The sequence below is a fragment of the Pleuronectes platessa genome, chromosome 8 (assembly GCF_947347685.1).
Source record: "Pleuronectes platessa chromosome 8, fPlePla1.1, whole genome shotgun sequence".
Classification (NCBI taxonomy): Eukaryota; Metazoa; Chordata; class Actinopteri; order Pleuronectiformes; family Pleuronectidae; genus Pleuronectes; species Pleuronectes platessa.
In genome coordinates this window covers 12,698,407-12,716,204 of record NC_070633.1, presented here as the reverse complement: position 1 = coordinate 12,716,204, position 17,798 = coordinate 12,698,407, and the positions used below count along the sequence as shown (strand labels likewise).

At 40.8% G+C, this 17,798-nt stretch overlaps 1 protein-coding gene across 2 annotated transcripts in view; it reads left to right on the top strand.

Moving 5' to 3' along the window:
* The window catches only part of ctnna1 (catenin (cadherin-associated protein), alpha 1), a 75,514-nt gene extending 57,916 nt beyond the window's left edge, over window positions 1–17,598 (top strand). For both annotated transcript variants that reach the window (XM_053428178.1, XM_053428179.1), the window contains exons 16-18: window positions 3,767–3,872; window positions 14,474–14,608; window positions 15,670–17,598. In XM_053428178.1, the coding sequence (XP_053284153.1) occupies window positions 3,767–3,872; window positions 14,474–14,608; window positions 15,670–15,957 (529 nt within the window). In that variant the 3' untranslated portion in view covers window positions 15,958–17,598. The remainder of the gene's footprint in view (window positions 1–3,766; window positions 3,873–14,473; window positions 14,609–15,669) is intronic.
* The last annotated feature ends 200 nt before the right edge of the window (window positions 17,599–17,798 follow it).

Below are 17,798 nucleotides of genomic sequence, written 5' to 3'. Positions count from 1 at the left end.
AAAGGTTAAAATATTATTTCATTGCAGATTTGTGTACATTGATTCACTTGCATCTCTCTCTCTTTTACTCTCTCACTCTCTCTCTTTCCCTCTCCCTTTCTCGCTGACTGTGGCCCCGTCTATCATTGTCAGACTGGCTAATAAGAACAACACATTTGTTCTTTGAAAACAGCAATGATGTACGCGTTTTATTTGCATATAGAGCGGGAAGGCAAGATCTGATCAAAAGTTGTCACTCAAGATGCATGTGGAGACATAGTGTACGGGTCACTATTTCAGGACATGCAGTGATAAAGTAGCCACCTGGACTTCAATGAGTAACCGGTGCTCTGATTTAAATGCCATTTGTGAACTGACTTACTCAGAGCTGTCTACTTGTGATCTGATCACCCATGACTCATGTTCATGCCAGGTACCAAACAGGGCCAAAGTGTTACTGGGCTTTAAGTGTACATGGATGCTGTTTTATAAAACACACACAAATCATGACCCCAACAACTCTACAGGTGCATACAGCTGCGTGGGTTAAATGTCTGTAGTCCCGTTCAGACCAAATGATGCTGTTTATTTAGCCTGTCTTTATTCTGACTATATACTGAAGGGTCCACTGTCGATGTGTTTGTTTGTGCGTTGGTGGGTGTCAATTTGAGTGAGAGACGGGGAGAAAGCAGAGCAAGGAGCAGCTGAGTGAATCTTTGTGAGTCACACAGCTTTTCAATGAAATAAGATTTTACCCGTTTGAAAAATATCTGAATAAATGTGCGGTGGTGTCAAAGTATTTTTATTTACCCTGACCTCCAAATATGGTCTGAGTGATCAGAACTTTGAGCTGTCCACTTGTGAACAGGTAACAGTGTTTTCAGATGAGAGGTAAAACATATTCAAAAACCTTAAGTTCACACTCTTTGTATAGCACTTTTATATATATATGTATATATATATATAGCACAATATGAATATAATATATTAGAATTATGGACTACTGAGATTTGTTTTATTGAAACTGGTTGGGTGTGGAATGATTGACACATTGATTAGGTTTGAACAGCATTTCTATGTGTCTGTGGGCAGCTCATGCGTTTGTGTATGTGGAGGATGTGAGGAGACATTTTAACTGGTTGAATATATTAGCGCCTGACTGTATTTGTATGACTGTGTCTTTTTTAAATTTCAAGTGAATTACTCAGAGGACATCTTGTGCCCGACTCTGAGTCACATCCGCAATGAGGATGAAATTCTGCCACTCTGCCTTCATCCTCTGAATCGGTCAAAGATCCTGTCTCCTAGGCCAAAGCAGTACAACACTGGAGAGCGGCAGCAGAGTTAAAAATAATAAAACAGCCAGACTTTAACTGAGGTTACACAGAACCCGGCAATTTTTAATTTGCTTCCTATTCATCCGAATAATACAAAATTAATAGCTTCTTTTTTTATTACAACCTCTATAGACACGGATGTAAATGAAATGTAAATGATGCTGCTTCCATCTTAGGGCTGTTGATTAGTTTTAACAGATGACATAGTTAGTTGTGTGAGTTGTCAAGCACTCCAAGGAAGCTTGTTTTTAGTTGTTTTAAATTTCTCAAACAACACTTCAGTTATTTGTTATATTTACCCTGTGAGGTACACAACCATAAGCTTTAATATCTTTGACCTCAAAGATGTCAATATGGCTTGAATGCTTATTGGTAATTGAAACACAGTTTCTAGGATAAACCCATGGGAAAGGGTTTTCTTTTGCTTGTGTTATCAGTGCAGTTACTCTGGAGAGTTTGCTAATTTATGGGCTAATACTGGAAATTTTTATATGGCACACTCAGACTTTGGATTGCACTCTATATATCCTGCTGTGTGTCTGAGGGCTGAATATATATCTTCATATTATTCCCCCACTCTTGCATGCGGCAGGGGCACATGGAAGGTCAGTCGCTGGCTAATTCAGCCCCTGCCCAAATTATTGCCCCCTCAACCTTGAGCTGGCACAAAGCCCTGCCAAGGTTAATGCTGTATGAGGTAATTGATCTGGACCTCTCCCCTGTCAAAGCTGCACACAGAGAGAGAGATTCTCGTTGACTCGTGCATTGCTTATGGCTGTGTGGCAGCTTTCATGAATAAGGCATGTGTGGCTTGGATGCATGCAACATATTTGGGAGCCACCTGTCTTGGAGCATTCTGTGCTGTGGAGTGCTCAGTCCGATGTGGTTTACACCCATCTGGAGGCCTGCAGCTGTCACCAGACCTGAAGTTCCCAGCCCTTTCTACATGTATGAATTCACTATTAAAAAAAACTTACTCTGGTGTCCTTGTCTAGAGTTTTCCTGTCTCTTGACATGTTCTCAGTGTGCTTTTCCCAGTCGTCCCATGGTCTCTGAGACAGGGCTGGAAATGGCGAGGAATCAAGCCATTTATCTCTTAGGGCCAAAATAAGTGGGGTTATAGGAACGAAATCAGTGGTTGTTGTCCTTAAGCACCACAATGTGATGGGGTTTATTTTATTTGGACATTATACTAGCAACACTCAATTTAAAAACACTTCATGCTGTCTTTTTTTCCCAGTACTCCGCACAGTGCCCGTAGATCTGTCTCCGGGGGTTGACTTGCCCCCAGAGAGCTTCCAGTATGTGCTCTGACGCATTGGCCTAGGACCCCGACGTGCTTTAGAGCAGAGCAAGGGAGGGGAAGGGTTGGAGATGCGAGGGGGGGGAAGAGGAAGCGGGAGAACAGAACACAAAATTCCATCTGTTCTTGGTTGGATGGCTCATTTTTTAGCCTGGAGAGAGCAGCTTTGAATCCAATTTGTGCCTCTTGCCAACTGTGTCTCAGAGTCCCTTGTGGGGGTAGAAAAAAAAGAGGAAAATGGTTGACAAGCTTTACAGTGGATCAGGTCAGGGCTGGACTAGACTGGATGACCCATGTTGGGACCGGGTTTGTTTGTCTTAAGAGGGGTCAAGAACGGCTGTATTATGTTATAACAATGAATGCTCCTTAAAGTTGAGTCATATTCTCATCTCTATACTCTCAATTCTCCCCTCTTTCCTGTGGTTCGCCTTCTTAATCCCAAACCTGGATAAAAATGACAATGCAAATATATTGCTTGTTTGTGTGTGCAAGAGTGAAGGGTTTTTGGGGGCAGCCAATTTATCTCCACCAATAGACCTGAAACCAGACCAATTTGCTTATAATAAACTCTGCAAAGCTGCTTGAATAAAATGGAAAACTAGATTGAATTGAGAATTTGTGTGTGATGGGAAAGCTGGTTGATCGTTAAAATACTATGTACCCTTGAATCAGGGTTTTCACCAGAAAGTATGATTTTGCTGCCATTTAAAAAAAAAAAGCCCATAAACAATAGATATTCTCTAGCATATGCCTAGCTGCTGAAAAATGGGGGTAATACCCTATTTTGTAAGAGGGTATGAGAAAGCCGCTGCCCCATCGTCCCATGCTGGTCCAAGCCCTGAAAGGGAAGGCTGCCGCTCTGCACTTTTATAATGGGTTATAAAACGTTCTCTTCTCTGACTGAACAGTATGGTGCCTATTGTTTTGCATTTGTAGCATCATTTATCTGTTGGCATATACAGATATTTTGTGAGGTTTTCCTGAACTACTCCCATAAGTCATGCCACCCTATCCATACTTGTCGCTGACTGAAAAACAAGAATCCAAAACCAACCGCTGCTCCATGACTGAGATGCTCCTCCTGCATATTGAATGAGGCGGCAGTAGATCAGAAACTGTGACTGATCCTTCTACTTTTTCTCCCCAGAGGAAAAGGGCCACTGAAGAATACGTCTGATGTCATCAGCGCTGCCAAAAAAATCGCGGAGGCAGGATCAAGGATGGACAAGCTGGGCCGCACCATTGCTGACAATGTAAGTTGTTAATGAACCTCCGTCCCCAAGGCTTGGATTTAGACTACAACTTTGTTCCTGCAACCCCAATATAATACAGAATTGTAATGACACTGTCAGGCTCTGATAAATCAGCATCAAGTGCAGCAACACAAATGATAAAGGGAATTTACTCACTTTCTGATATAGAAAAATGTTGCATATACTTGAAAATAATAATTCAACCAAAAATGATAATTCCCTTGTTCTTACTCACCACTATGCCGTTGGAGGGATGGGTGAAGTGTTGAGTGCAAAAAACACTGCTGGAGATTCAGGGGTATCCAGTGTAGCAGCCAAATCTAATACAACGGAAGATATCCAAGTGTCCACACGCCCCGACATTCAGATTCGACTCAAAACATGGTCATCTATGACTTGTTTTATAGCCTAAATGTCTACTCATTTCTGACGGTCCTTGAATGCACCTCGTCGGAAGATATCAGCAGATGCAGATGTTCTAAGATGGGGGGACATTTTTCACTAAGGCGCCTCCCTCCAGCACAATGTTCAGTTATATTTCAATAAGGGCTGCATTTCATCATAGCGGTGGTCATTAATTTACATTAATTTTATTAAATTAGATATCTTCTAAGTCATGGATGTTCTGACTACATTGCACAAGTTTACACTATTGAGCTAGAGTCGAGCAAACTTTTTCATTATCCAAATGCACAACTTGTTCTCTGCTCCTGTGTTGCAGGAGAAACTGACATTGCTGCGTGCTTTAGTGCTCAGAGTCAGAAAAAGCAAAGCTTTCATACTGATTACATCTTGACAGCCCCTCCTTTTGTTTTTAAATGTCCTTTAACCGCGATTCACGTAAGCCGGATTAAAAGACTCAAATGGCAGAAAATTTATACTGCGCCAATATTCCTGTAAGCCATGTCTATAAAAAATAACTAAACTTTCCCTATATGAAATTCTTTTATTTCTCATTTGCACATTAAGGATCAAATCCAAGTAAAAGGCTCAGACGGCAGAGTCTTCCCGATGTGAACAACTGCTTTGATTTGTGTTATTCATGAGAAACCCCTTACCAGTCTTTACCAATTTCTTTCAAACACCCCCCCTCCCCTCCCTCTCATCCTTGCATCTCCATCTCCCACTCCCCAATTCCCTATTCCATCATCCCTCCACATATATCCTTTTCCCAAGAGACCATGGTCCATGACATAGGGAAACACGCATTCAATTATCCATGGCCTCATATTTCACTTAAATACTTGCACTGTACAACTCCTCAGGGAAACACTGTACATGATTTATCCCCCAACTTATTCATGTGCCATATCTAAGGCAGAGACTTATTGCCTCCATGTCTAAAATATGTATACACTTTGTTGTTAAATCGTGGAAGAGTTTAGTTGTGATGTTTGCAACAAGACATGATCTTCTCTCCACTTAAGATGCTGCTTGCTTCCATGGTTGAAATGAACCAGCTACTGGTTTATTCCAGTTTTGTCCAGGAACATGGTCGCTCTTCAGGCCTTGTGCTGACTTGACATGTTTGCTGTAAGATTTTAATAACATTGGTTTGTTTGGTGGCATCAATCTTTGTTTTCCTCTCGTTTTGTGAACATCTCTACTGATATCATCAAAACAGTATAACCTCCTAAAGTGTGTTTGTTAAATAATGTTTTCATTCAAATTGAATGTTTTCGTTCTCGACTCCCATCACGTGGATTTAAGTGCTTTGCATCAATCATGATGTCTATTTTGTCTATTTTGCACTATAATTTGAATATTTGCCTCTACATAGGGTTTCCTACACAAGGCAGTAGTAAATAATAAATTTATGGATCATGTAGTTTAACATCAAAGCTTTTTTTTAACCAGAGTTTAGCATGCACATGAGGAGTATATTCCACATATGCTGATAAGGCAAAAAAGACCTAAGCTTACATAGAGCTTCTCCATAAATTTAGCTCGTACTCAAATGAGGCGTAAGGGGTATATCAATTACCTTTGTCCGATTTTCGGCACAAGCGGGGGATTCAATTATGCCAACATATGCTGGAAACATCTGCATCCAGATTTCAGCATAGATCTCACCCTCAGTCTGACATAATGAGCTGCTGGCCTCCAAGAGCCCTGTGCGTATGATATTTTATTTAAGGTGCCCTAGGATCTTTAATATTAGAGGTCCACATCTATCACAAAGTCATAGTCTTACCTGTACTGACCTAATTGCATCTGAATCTTCTGAACAGGGAATAAGCCGTTCTGGAAAGTGACTTTTTTTTTATGCCTCACTACCGCTTTTGAAGATGCTTATTCACTTTAATGAAAACACTGTAATCCCCTAAAGAAAACAGATGGGCAACTGTGTGTGTGTGTGTGTGTGCGTGTGCGTGCGCAAACACGACTGTTGAGTGGGCTCGGTCTCTGCAGGCACATGTGTATTGATGTGTTTGATTTAGTTAACTGTTTTATTCTTCCAACCTCAACTATTTGTAGTGACTTGTTTCTTTATCTTTTTCTCTGCCTATGTATACGTTTGTATGTGTATACACTATTTGGGGATTTGGGGGTTTGAAGCACTCAAAGTATGAATAAATTAAGAGCTTTGGTTGCTGGAACAGAAGTCTTTGCCAAGAGCGAGGACCCCTCCAGCCTCTGTACCCATCCAGCTGTCCCCCTTAGCCTTTATCTCTCAGCAGACACCAAAACACTAGCACACCAGGCAACACACACCCGTAGCACATCAGCCAGGGCTCCCAGGGACGGAGGTGGGGTAGAGGGGAGGAGAATGATGGAAAGATGGGAGAGCAAGGAAGAGTGGGCAGTGCATTTGTGTGAAGATGGCAACATCCCTCCTGAGAGATGAATCCATTAAGAGTGCTTTGCCTTTTAATTAGCAGTATAATTGCCAGGTGGCAGTTTTTTCAAATTTATTTATTTACACAATCGGTTTATATTTAGGGCCATATCTCTAACAAAGCAGGAGATGCCACAGGCCCACTCTGGGCAAAGGCATGGCATGTTGGGATAGTGTCTACACTCCAGCAGCAGCAGTAGTACAGTGAGTACCAAGATGCACACATACTGACAGTCAGAGGAGCAAAGGCAATGCTGGGACTGCTCATTAACCTAGGCATATTAATTACTTGTGCTCTGTGCCTTTGCCCTCGAGGGCCTATGCGGGTTTACTCCATATATAAAACACATCAGCAGATGGTCCTAGACTGATAGCACAGCATCTTAACCCGCGTCTTCATCCACAGGACCTTGTCGAGGCATGTTTCGGTACAGAAATATGCAGGTGGACAATGTTGAGTTTGGTGTTTCTGAAAACCTGTTAAATATGTGTAATAGAGCCTTATTAAAGTTTAAAGAAATGAGTGTAGTGCTCAGATGAGCTGCAGGATTTAGGTCAGTGCCACACAAAGGTCTGCACTGCAGTTTATTAAGAATTTATGACCCTCCTCTGCAGGGCACCTTATAAGAATTCCATCTTAGCAGGCTGGTAAACAAATAATGCTACGTAATTGAGATTTATAATGCAAATGTGTTAGCCACTATGTAGTCCATAAATTGTTGCTCCTTGCCTTCTAACTAAGCAAACCCATGTACACATACACATGAAATAAGGCTTGCATATTTAGAGAACCGGCATGCACGTGCTGTGTGCGTGTTTGTTGTGCAAGCTTTATTCTCATGATGTATACTGACACATATAGTGTTATTTTCCAATTTGCATTCAATCAGTGGGAATTTATGGTGATCCATGGGCTCTGTTGCTGGTCACAGTCTAATCCCAGCTCTGGCCCAGGACGCTTTACAGCAGACAGGGTTGTAAATTATCCACTGCAGTGGAGAAGCAAAATAACCCAAAGATCCCACAAATTCTCAGCTCAGCAGTTCAAGGGTCAGCTCTGAGCTAGCTGCCCAAAGTCAACCCAACCAAATGTAGCTCACCTTATGTTTGAAGTGCATCTACCCACAGTAAGTCAGTATTTTGATAAATTTTTTAATGTTCATAAGTCTGTGATTAAAAGAAGCGAACTATATCCAAAGAGCTCCTGATAGTGGAGGAGTCAGCGGAAGGAGCATGGGAAACACAGCTACATTGATATTGCCACATAAAGGCATTGTTACCTTACCCGTGGAGAGACGTTGAAAAACTTGAGGAGAGAATGGATTACTATGGTTCGGGATGACTAAATGGTGTTGAGCTTCTGAAAACATATTTAAAAGATGCGAGGGCCTTTGTCAGTGTCTCTCAACCTGCACAATGCAAATCTGAGGTTTTGGCTCAGTCAGGTGTTAAATTTGACAAAAAGCTGTCAAGGGTCAAATGAAAGTCAGTTTCTGAATGTGAAAAAGTTGAGAGCATAAATGATTTATTGACGCTGTTTGTGCATACCTATTCTGTTGAGGCAATGTTAAGTTATCAGTTTACAACTACCACAGTGAAGTGTCGGACTGACAGGTGCAGCCTGAACATTAAATATTGATGAGGGCCATTTAATTGGTCCCCGTGGTTACCTCTGAAGTTGTTTTTTGGCTGGCCCTCAGCTTGATTTTCTCCTGTCATAGCCAGGCTCTCAGTCTGCTTCAATCTCACATTATCATTCCCGAGTTCCAGTGTGATTCAATTAGCCCCGCCCAAATATGCATCAGAATCTTTTTAGCAGGTGCACCAGGCCGTCATTCTGTTTGAAAGGCATCTTGATTGATATTGGTCACCCATGGCAGATTTATATTTTACCGTCAACAGTAATATAATTCTCACCAAAAGGTCGAAATCTAGTGTTGAACTTATTAACTATAAAACCCAATAATTAGGTCGTACACAGAAAACGCCATCATAACCAACTTTATCTGAGGTCTGGGGAATAGGAAGTCTGCTCAAGCTTTTATCCACCAACAAAACTCTTGTTAAATTTGTCACTGCCTTCGATGTCCTCACTTCTTTCTTCACTTTTCACTATTTTGTCCCCACCACTGTTTTCACCTTTTAAAATAGCATTTAATATATTAAACATCAAGTGTCTACGGACTACAGCTTGGAATCAATCATTTCCTACCCCTGCATAGCCTTATCTCCTACTTCAGCTCCTGCCTAAAGTAACAGAATGGTCTTTCCACTGCTTTGTTCCCTCTATCTCCTTAAACTTTGCCATGGATCTCGCTCACAGTATTTCCCCCACAGAAAACACAAATATATATCTCTCCATGCCTGCAACCCTCATGGCAGTTTTGAGTTGTAATGGTAGATAAAGTTGCCCTGTGGCATTATGTCCTGGAGGTTCTTTCTCAGGTTAGGCATAGTTAATTATCCACAACCCTGTAACACGCACACAGACACACAAGTGTCCGATTTTTTTTCTTCTCCTCCCCTGTTGGATGCTTTATATGTTGGAGCAGTAAGACTGCATAGTGAAACCTGCTAGCTGGTCTAAGGTTCGGGATTTGTCTCGCTCCCTTTGACCCATGAAAACCCAGCATACCGCAGAGCCCACATCAGCTTCCCTCAATGAAGGTTTTTTTGTGGGTTTGTCATTTAACTGCAGTGGGAAAACAAATTGCCCTGTCACTTCCTTTATTATATAGGCTGATTAATAGGTTTTAGGCACAGTTTTCAGTAAACAATACCTTTTAGAAATGATGCCATCTGTGTTCCCTCTTAATTGTAGTTTCTCAACTTAAATGAAAGTAGGCTTCATGAAGCGAGTGAAAAAGAGTATAAATTGTATATTTCAATAGCTCGGCTTAGCTTAGCAGTTTTTTCCACCCTGTTACTCAGTTTAGAAGAAAATGGCGCTCCAAAGAAGACATTAAGCAAAAATACTCAAAATGACCTCTTTCAGATCTAAAAACACTGTCACTTTCATCAAACCAAATGGGAAAGCACAAATTCTGGTTAGCGCCTGTGACCCTCTCCAACAGGTTGCTGGCAGTGGCGCATTAGAATGCTGCCGTGTCAGTAAATATTGGAAATTGGCATTTCCTCTGGGTGATTCGTCCTGAAAGGTCAGTGCTGGGCGTCAGAAGCACAGTGGCTCTGCCGCCGTCTCTGGTCTGTATAATGGAATTCAGTGGAACTGCATGGCATTTCCAATGATGGGACCTGACCTTCCTGATCATCATTTATATCATTGACATTACCCAACACGTAGCACAGCGCAATCCTTCTGTTCAGCATCCTGCTGTGTCATTCTTGTTCCCTAATTTATTTCTTCATATTTTAGGGATTTTACCTTTCAGCACTCTACTGTGGACCGTCTCTAGAGCAAAGCTTAAACTTATGGATGCAAAAGAAAAATCTCACTTATGAACTGAAACTCTACGAATATGGAATAAACAGGAAGAAAAAGTTATTTAATCCTTTTGTTTGATCTTCATTTATGTATAAATTTCTCTTCAATTATGGTCCTTTATTTTAACTAATCATTGTATTGTAATTGTTCATACTGAAGACCTAATAAAATAATCAGTGTAGCTCGGGTAACACGATTCTGTCCCAACCCGTCCGAGCCCATACCTGACTATAACCTGAAAAAAGTTCTGTCTTCCAATGTTTTCATAAAGGAGTTTGTTAGAAGAAAAAAAAATACAGTAAATGGGATTTCCTTGTTTTTTGTTTTTTTTTGCCGTGGTATCGAATACGGTCTAATGAATCATGGAAATTTCATGGTATCGACTAATACATTTTTTCGAGGCATCCCTAATGCAGTTTATAAATAAAAATGAGCCCAGCTAACTTGACCGACCCCAGTACCTCTATTTTCCCCAATCCTGGCCTGACCTGGCTCAGGTTGGGAATGCACACCCTACTGTGCTGCAAACACTCTTGCCACTGTGCGTAAGAGATAAAGAGAATGAGCAAATTAAACCAATGACCTGTTACCTTTTGTCACAACTTTGATGTTTCACCTTTTTATTTTTCGGGAATGACCTTAAAGCTGCAGAGACGAGAACCACTACACGAGAATCATTGACATTTCTTCCTGACTCCTTTTTGAAAGATGATGTCTCACCTTTTTTATCAGTTTTCCTTGAAAAGGTACCCAGGGTTGTGTGATGAAGTCTCCGGAGGTCCTCTTACTGCTTGGCCATATCTCAATAGAAGCTGACCATGCAAGGTTATCCGTCCCAGTCCATAAGTGGCCACACAGCATGTTTAGAAAAGCTGTATCACCAGAGCAGCACTCAGGCAAGACGAGGAAAATTACAACGATAGCCTGTAATGGTTGAAGTCACGATTAGCAGCTTGAATCACTGTGATGGTCTCAATGTTTTTCGCATGAGTAAATTAAGTCCCTTGAAATGGAAATGAGTTGTTAAGATAGTAATGCAAGATCTGACTTTCATCATAACTGTTGGATGTTGGTGTCTGCCAACCTGAATGTATATAGACACATACGTTGAGTAAATACATGGTTATACGCCCCATTTACCAGTTTTTTTCCTCACTGTTAATTATTTATACCCTCAAGTATAAGAAGTGATCTAAAAGGATTGTCAGTAATATGTGAGTTATCTGTTGTGAAGGTAGCATGATTAGCCTCTGGAACATTCATCAAATTGTGAATACCCCCGAGTTAGCGGCCCACTAGGGCTTTTGTTTGTGTTACCAAAACAATGCAAGGTGTTCTTATCTGTACCCCGTGTAACTTCTGTATTCACGTGTCAGAGTCAGAGCAGCCTTACAGAGTTTCCTGAGTGCTGAGTAAAGCCAGCAGCTGAGCGGAGTATGAGCACAAGTGATGCTTTCACAGCGCCCTGCTCTCAGCCGTCTGAATACTTCCCCAAGCCCTCATTAGCATGGCTGCTGCATTCAGCCTCATCCCAGGTCTCTGCTGCTGCATGTGTGCGCACACACACACATGTTTGTACTTCTATCTTAGTGAGGACACTCCTTGAAATAATCACTAGCCCCTAATACTAACATGAACATGAACCATCAAAAATAAATGCAGAACCCTAACCTACACTCAATTTGAACCTAACCTTAAAACCAAGTCTTAACCCTCAATCAGTTAAAATGTCCTCACTTTCCAAGTGTCCTCACTCTGTAGTTTCTATGCTCAAAATGGTCCTCACAAAGATATAAGTACAGGAATACATGCACACAGACACACACGCACAGAATAACTTGCTTATACCCCCTTCCCTCTCATCTACAGTTGAATCCTCCTGTCTGAGTCCTTTTTTTCCCCCCAGTTGGATTTCGCCCCCTTATTTACTTCTCCATACTGTTCCCCCTCTGGCTCTGGCTCCTCGTCTTTTCTCCAACTACTTATCTTTCTCTGTTTTTTTCCCCTCTCTCTCTCACTCCCCTCCCTCCCATTTATCCAGCCCCTCAGCCATGTATTAGTCCTCTCCTGTATGATGATCATCCCCTCCAGCTCCCTTTCCCTTCATCACCTCATACATCCCTCCTTTTAATAGAATGCCAAAAAATAATTTCATCATCACGAAAACATCTGTAGAGCTCTCAGTAAAGAAAGACATTTGTAACGGAGTTAGTTGCGTGCTTTGGAGGTGTGACAAATTTTTGTTAGCATGTATAGATGAAGTTGGGCTATATTGAGCATAGTAAAAGGATGTGTTGCTGATAAATGTGTTTTTGTCCTTATTCAGCTGAAGTCTCCCACCGTCATGATGTATGATGTGTATGAATAAGCATGGCTCTGCTGGCTGGGGTGGTGTGTAAATGCAGGCATGCATGGCTGTATGTCTGCGAGCGGGTGTACTATATTCAGATGAGCGCTCCGCACTCCCACCAGGGACTCGGCAGGATTAGACGCATCATAAGTCCTAGTCTGTTTGAAGTGTCCAAAAATTACGATCCCAAATACATTTCCTGTTCCTGTGTTTGGAAAGAGAAAAGAAAAGCTGGATTTCTTCTCTGTTTGTGGATTAGAGCACTTTAATTGTGGTAATTGCCATTATTGACAAATGGAAAAAGAAAACTGACGTCCTTCCTCCGTGTCATTTCTTCACTTACAGCCAGAAAAAAATGCCTCTTAATTTTTGACTCGCAGCATACTTCACTTCCCCAGTACCGACCTTGCCAACTACTTCCTGTAGAGATTCCATCAATTAAATATTGGCTGCTATTACCTCCCTTTCACCTTTTCCATGCACTCAGAATTAACAACTGCCAATGGACAAATCCTTCACACAGCCAAGCACCTGCCAATTCTGGTGACTACGCCAATTTTTCCTTTCGTCTTGCGCCGTCACTTGGTCCCTCAGTTGCTTTTCACAGGTATAGTAGGTTTAGTGACGTGAAGCTGCCAGCCTCTTGTTGTCTGTAGCAGTCTCAGTCTAGCTGTGTCGTGAGGATTGCAGGAACTTCCTGTTGTGGGTGTCAGGTCACTGTAACGAGCTGTAGTTAACTGTCAGGGTGTTTACGTCCCTTGCTTAAAGTAGAATATTGAGGCCTTATTACTCTCCTGGCAGGGGACTTGTTTAGCAAACTAGTAGAGGGATTGCTGTGATGTTCCAAAGTAGAGCCCAGTCTAATTATAATGAGATGAAATATTTCTAAACGATTGCCAAATCTAAATGAGATGCATTTGTGTGGCTCTTCACATAGTGCCACTTTCAAGTAGGCTTTATCAGAATTTATTGGATTTTGTGAAGTTGATGGTGTTTTTATGGCTCCGATGTATTTTGTTTTGTGTTCTTAGATGATTTTTGACTATTGTTATGCCTCATAGCAAAGAGGCCTTTTCAACTTTGTTGTTAATTGATGTCCTAAAGAATAGTTTTAACACATGTTCTTACACAGACATATACATATTGAAGCCGGTTAGAGTGAGATTTCACATCCAATTATGATATTTACATGAGGTGCAACGAGAATCTTCCGTTTATATTCCCGTTTACATTTTGCAACCATCTGAGTGCTTTGCTGGTAATTTAACAATAGTTTAAAAACCCTTGTTATGGTTTACAGTTGAACCCAGGCCATGCATCGTCACGCAGTTGGTAACTGCTGTTTGTCGCTGTCGGAATTTGTGTAAAAACTCCAATAACACGTTCTAATGTGATTAAAACATATACTAACCCATATAACACACTAAGGTCAGAATACTCTATCTTAATGGGATTTTTGCTTATTCTGTGTATGACCTCATTCAGGTTAAGATTATAAAAAAAATTAGACATTCACCTGTTTAAATAGTTTAAATACCATTTTAAAATATGAGCAGGGAGCCTGTGTTACTTTGAGAGCAAGTAATTTTGGTTACCAAGAGACTCCACACAGGATTATCTCCACCTGCTGAAAAATAAATGATTGACATAAGTTTTTACCTCTTAATAGAATTAGCATTCTGTAGTAGTTGATCATGCTTAACCCTGTGAAGATGATTTATCAATCTAGCAGGTTGTGGGTGTGCATTTGTCATTTTGGCTCAAGGCACGTCCCTTATGTGGGTGTCTACCTGTCACACTAGTACTAACTCATCATGATAAAGTGCCGGATGGTTGCATCTGTAGAATCACATAAATATTAGATTAATTAATTGTACCACTTACGAGCCGGTAGTATTAGAATCAACCTGTTTATGCCTATACACCAATTGACGTACAGGAGTTGACTTGTGTTGTTTTTCTTGCAGTGCCCCGACTCTACCTGCAAGCAGGACCTGCTGGCCTACCTGCAGCGTATCGCCCTGTACTGTCACCAGCTCAACATCTGCAGCAAAGTCAAGGCCGAGGTTCAGAACCTGGGAGGAGAGATGGTGGTGTCGGGGGTAAGTTCCTCTTCATCCGCAGAAACATCACACGTCAATTTACAATCTTTATTTTAGGAAAGCGCCACAGTAGCTAAAAAGTAGTTGAGAAGTTTAAAAGAGGTTTTAAATCCAAACTATTCACTAAACTCGTTTTGATGACTACAGAGGGCCGTACGAGTTGCTGGCAGTAATGCACTTTCAAAGGTTGCAACTTGCTGGTTAAGAGAAAAGCAGGAATAATGATGACGACAGAGCAGGATTCAAAACATTCACCTAAAAAATTATTTTAAAGTGAGATAAGCAGTATGGTCTTTTCTGAAGCACATGCTGTATTTTGTTGAGAAACGATGAAAGTAAACTGAACTGCTTTAGGTTTTGGTGAAATTACCTCATCGTACCTTTTTAATTTCTGACTATAAAGATTATAAAATCGATATAACGCATTGGCTTCTTTCTTAAGTTTTATTATGTGCTGTTACTGAAAGAAAGCAATAATACAAAAAACTTAATGGCATGGCCTGCTGTTTGTCATGAGTTAATGTTTCATCCGCTGCACTGTAAATTGCAGCTTATATTTACATCGAATGATCAGATAACAGAAATAATGGATTTTTCTGCTACCAAGAAGTAATGCTGCCCAATTGTTTCCTAACCGTAAGATAACATTGTACAAGGCCGCTGTTTACAAACCCTTTAAGCAATAATTAACCACTCACTTGCTAGTCAGATTAATTCAGATACATTGCCTGTGTGTGTGCAGGAAATAATGAATTCCTCCCTCCTCTCTGTGGGGCTGCGAATGCTCCAAAACGTCCAGTCAAGTGTCAGCAGTGTCTGTGAGGCTATTAAACTGCAGAGATTAAATTAGTGTGACCTTTTTCTATATTCTCCAATTTCTCACATCTGTTTGTATATGCCTTGGGAACTTAGAAAGGTTGTTATTTTGGTTTTCCTTTGCAAAATGACGGAAGCAGGTTACTTTCACTTGGCTTGAATAAAATAATGATGCCAGATGACAACAGCACAAGGCTAATTGTTTCTCTCTCTCTCTCTCTCTCATGTCTCTTCAATGTTAACAGCTGGACAGCGCCATGTCTCTCATCCAGGCTGCAAAGAACCTGATGAACACTGTGGTGTCCACCGTCAAGGCCTCCTACGTGGCATCCACTAAGTACCAGAAGAGCAAAGGCATGGAGTCCCTCAACATGCCGGCCATCTCCTGGAGGATGAAAGCTCCTGAGAAGAAGCCTCTGGTGAAGAGAGAGAAGCAGGATGACCAGTCCAACAGAGTCAAGAGATCCTCGCAAAAGAAGCACATCAACCCTGTGCAGGCTCTGAGCGAGTTCAAAGCCATGGACAGCATCTAGACGCGTCTGCGTTTGATTCCAGACAGAAAAATATTGACCGTTTATATAGAGATCGAGCTCGTCGTTCTTTCAAAGAGAAAAAAAAAAGTTTCAACATATTTGTTCTATCTTCCTATAGACGGCTTGTTTGTTTGACCAATTATATTCCTACACGGCCTAATTTCTCTTCCATAAGTTCAGATGTGCTCTAGCCTGTAGTATTAACTGTCTCTTATCTGGAAAATACAGTCAGAGGGAAATCAACTGGACAAAAGCATTTTTTTTTTTTTATATTTTTCCTTTTCCTCTCAAGTTAAGGAGGAAAGGGTGTTGATTTCATAGATGTTATACAAATTTATTCCAGGAGGCATTTAATTGTTGTGTTCTAACCAGTTTTAAAGTAATACTATGGGGTCTCTGGTGTTTTACGATGTAATGTTTGATAAAGGCAAAAATACCCTCTGAACTGCAGATGTCAACTATGCAAAATCTCAACTGCCTTATTGTAGTTCACATGGATGTGCTGGGTTAACTAATAGATATAATTATGTTATGGTTCAGCCTGAAAGAACCAAAGTCAATCTATTTCCACGTAACCCTACATTTCTCTAATTGTAAACATTGTTATGCTACTATAAACAGTGAAATACGTTTAAACAGATTTATAAACACTGTTTTCAAACTCCTGATTTATACACAGCCTGTTAACATTCGGACTGACCATGTCATTTTTTTTTTATTTAATCATACATTCATTTTTTTTTTTAAAGTTATTTTTATGTTCACATGATGCAGTAAACCAAAGGTCTTCTCAGGCTTCTGTTTTGCTACAGGACTGGTACATGTCCCCTATCGTAAACTTGGGGTACACAGATCTACGCAGTCCAAACTTTGTAAAGAAGCCTCGACGCTGCTCAGTCAAGGAGAACCCAGTGGACTAAACTAGGACTCGACCACCTGCTGGTCCTCTCCACAGCAGATGAGCTTCATTAAATGTCAATGAGACCAAACACTTTCCACAATCGCCGAATGAGACCAGCTTGAGGGATCAATATGTTTTGTCTACACAGTTTGGAGGTATTTGAGGAACATGGGATTTCCGTGACTTTGAAGTCTCCTTGTTAGTCTTCTTATTCTTACTGTTAAACTCTAATCAACATTTTGTTATGCTGAGCATAATCTTAAAAAAAAAAAAAAAAACTAGAAACAAGTTGCGAGGTGCTGGAGCTTTAAAATAAACCAGGATGACGTTTTTCTGTACTTCAGGCAGCAGCTGTGGGGTGGTCACTGTGCTGCTTGTTCTCCAGTCGTACAGATTTCTGCTGCGTTGGTGAAAAGCGAGGCTCTGGAATCCTGCTGCTTTGGACGTGGGGCCAAATCTTTTGTTTGGCTCGTTTGACATCTGTGAACTGTAGCAGGGTGAGCAGGTATATGGTGATTCGATGGGTTGATTTTTATATACGGTAGAACTTCCAGTATGTTTATCCTCAAAGTTTGTTTTCCTAATGCTGTATTAGAGTTTAGATTTCAATCTGGAGTGACATCAAACTACTTTGCTGTGGATTTATTTTTTTTGTTTGTTCTTGAGAGCTGACTTATTATTGCACACGTTTCTCAAATTCATGTGCCCGCTTTATACCCTAATAAACAATTGAAATTAAACTACTTTCTTAATTTTTTTTGTTGTCTTTACTGCAGAATAAAACTGCTTTTTCCCCTCACTTGAACCCATGCTTTTCTCATAGGCCTTGTTTTGCCATCGCGGCAGATTTGTGTTGTACTAATCAGGTTTAGTACTTTGAAAGTGAAAGCCCTTAAGAGTCATTTTTGCTCTAAAATGTAAAACACGTTTTAGAACAGCC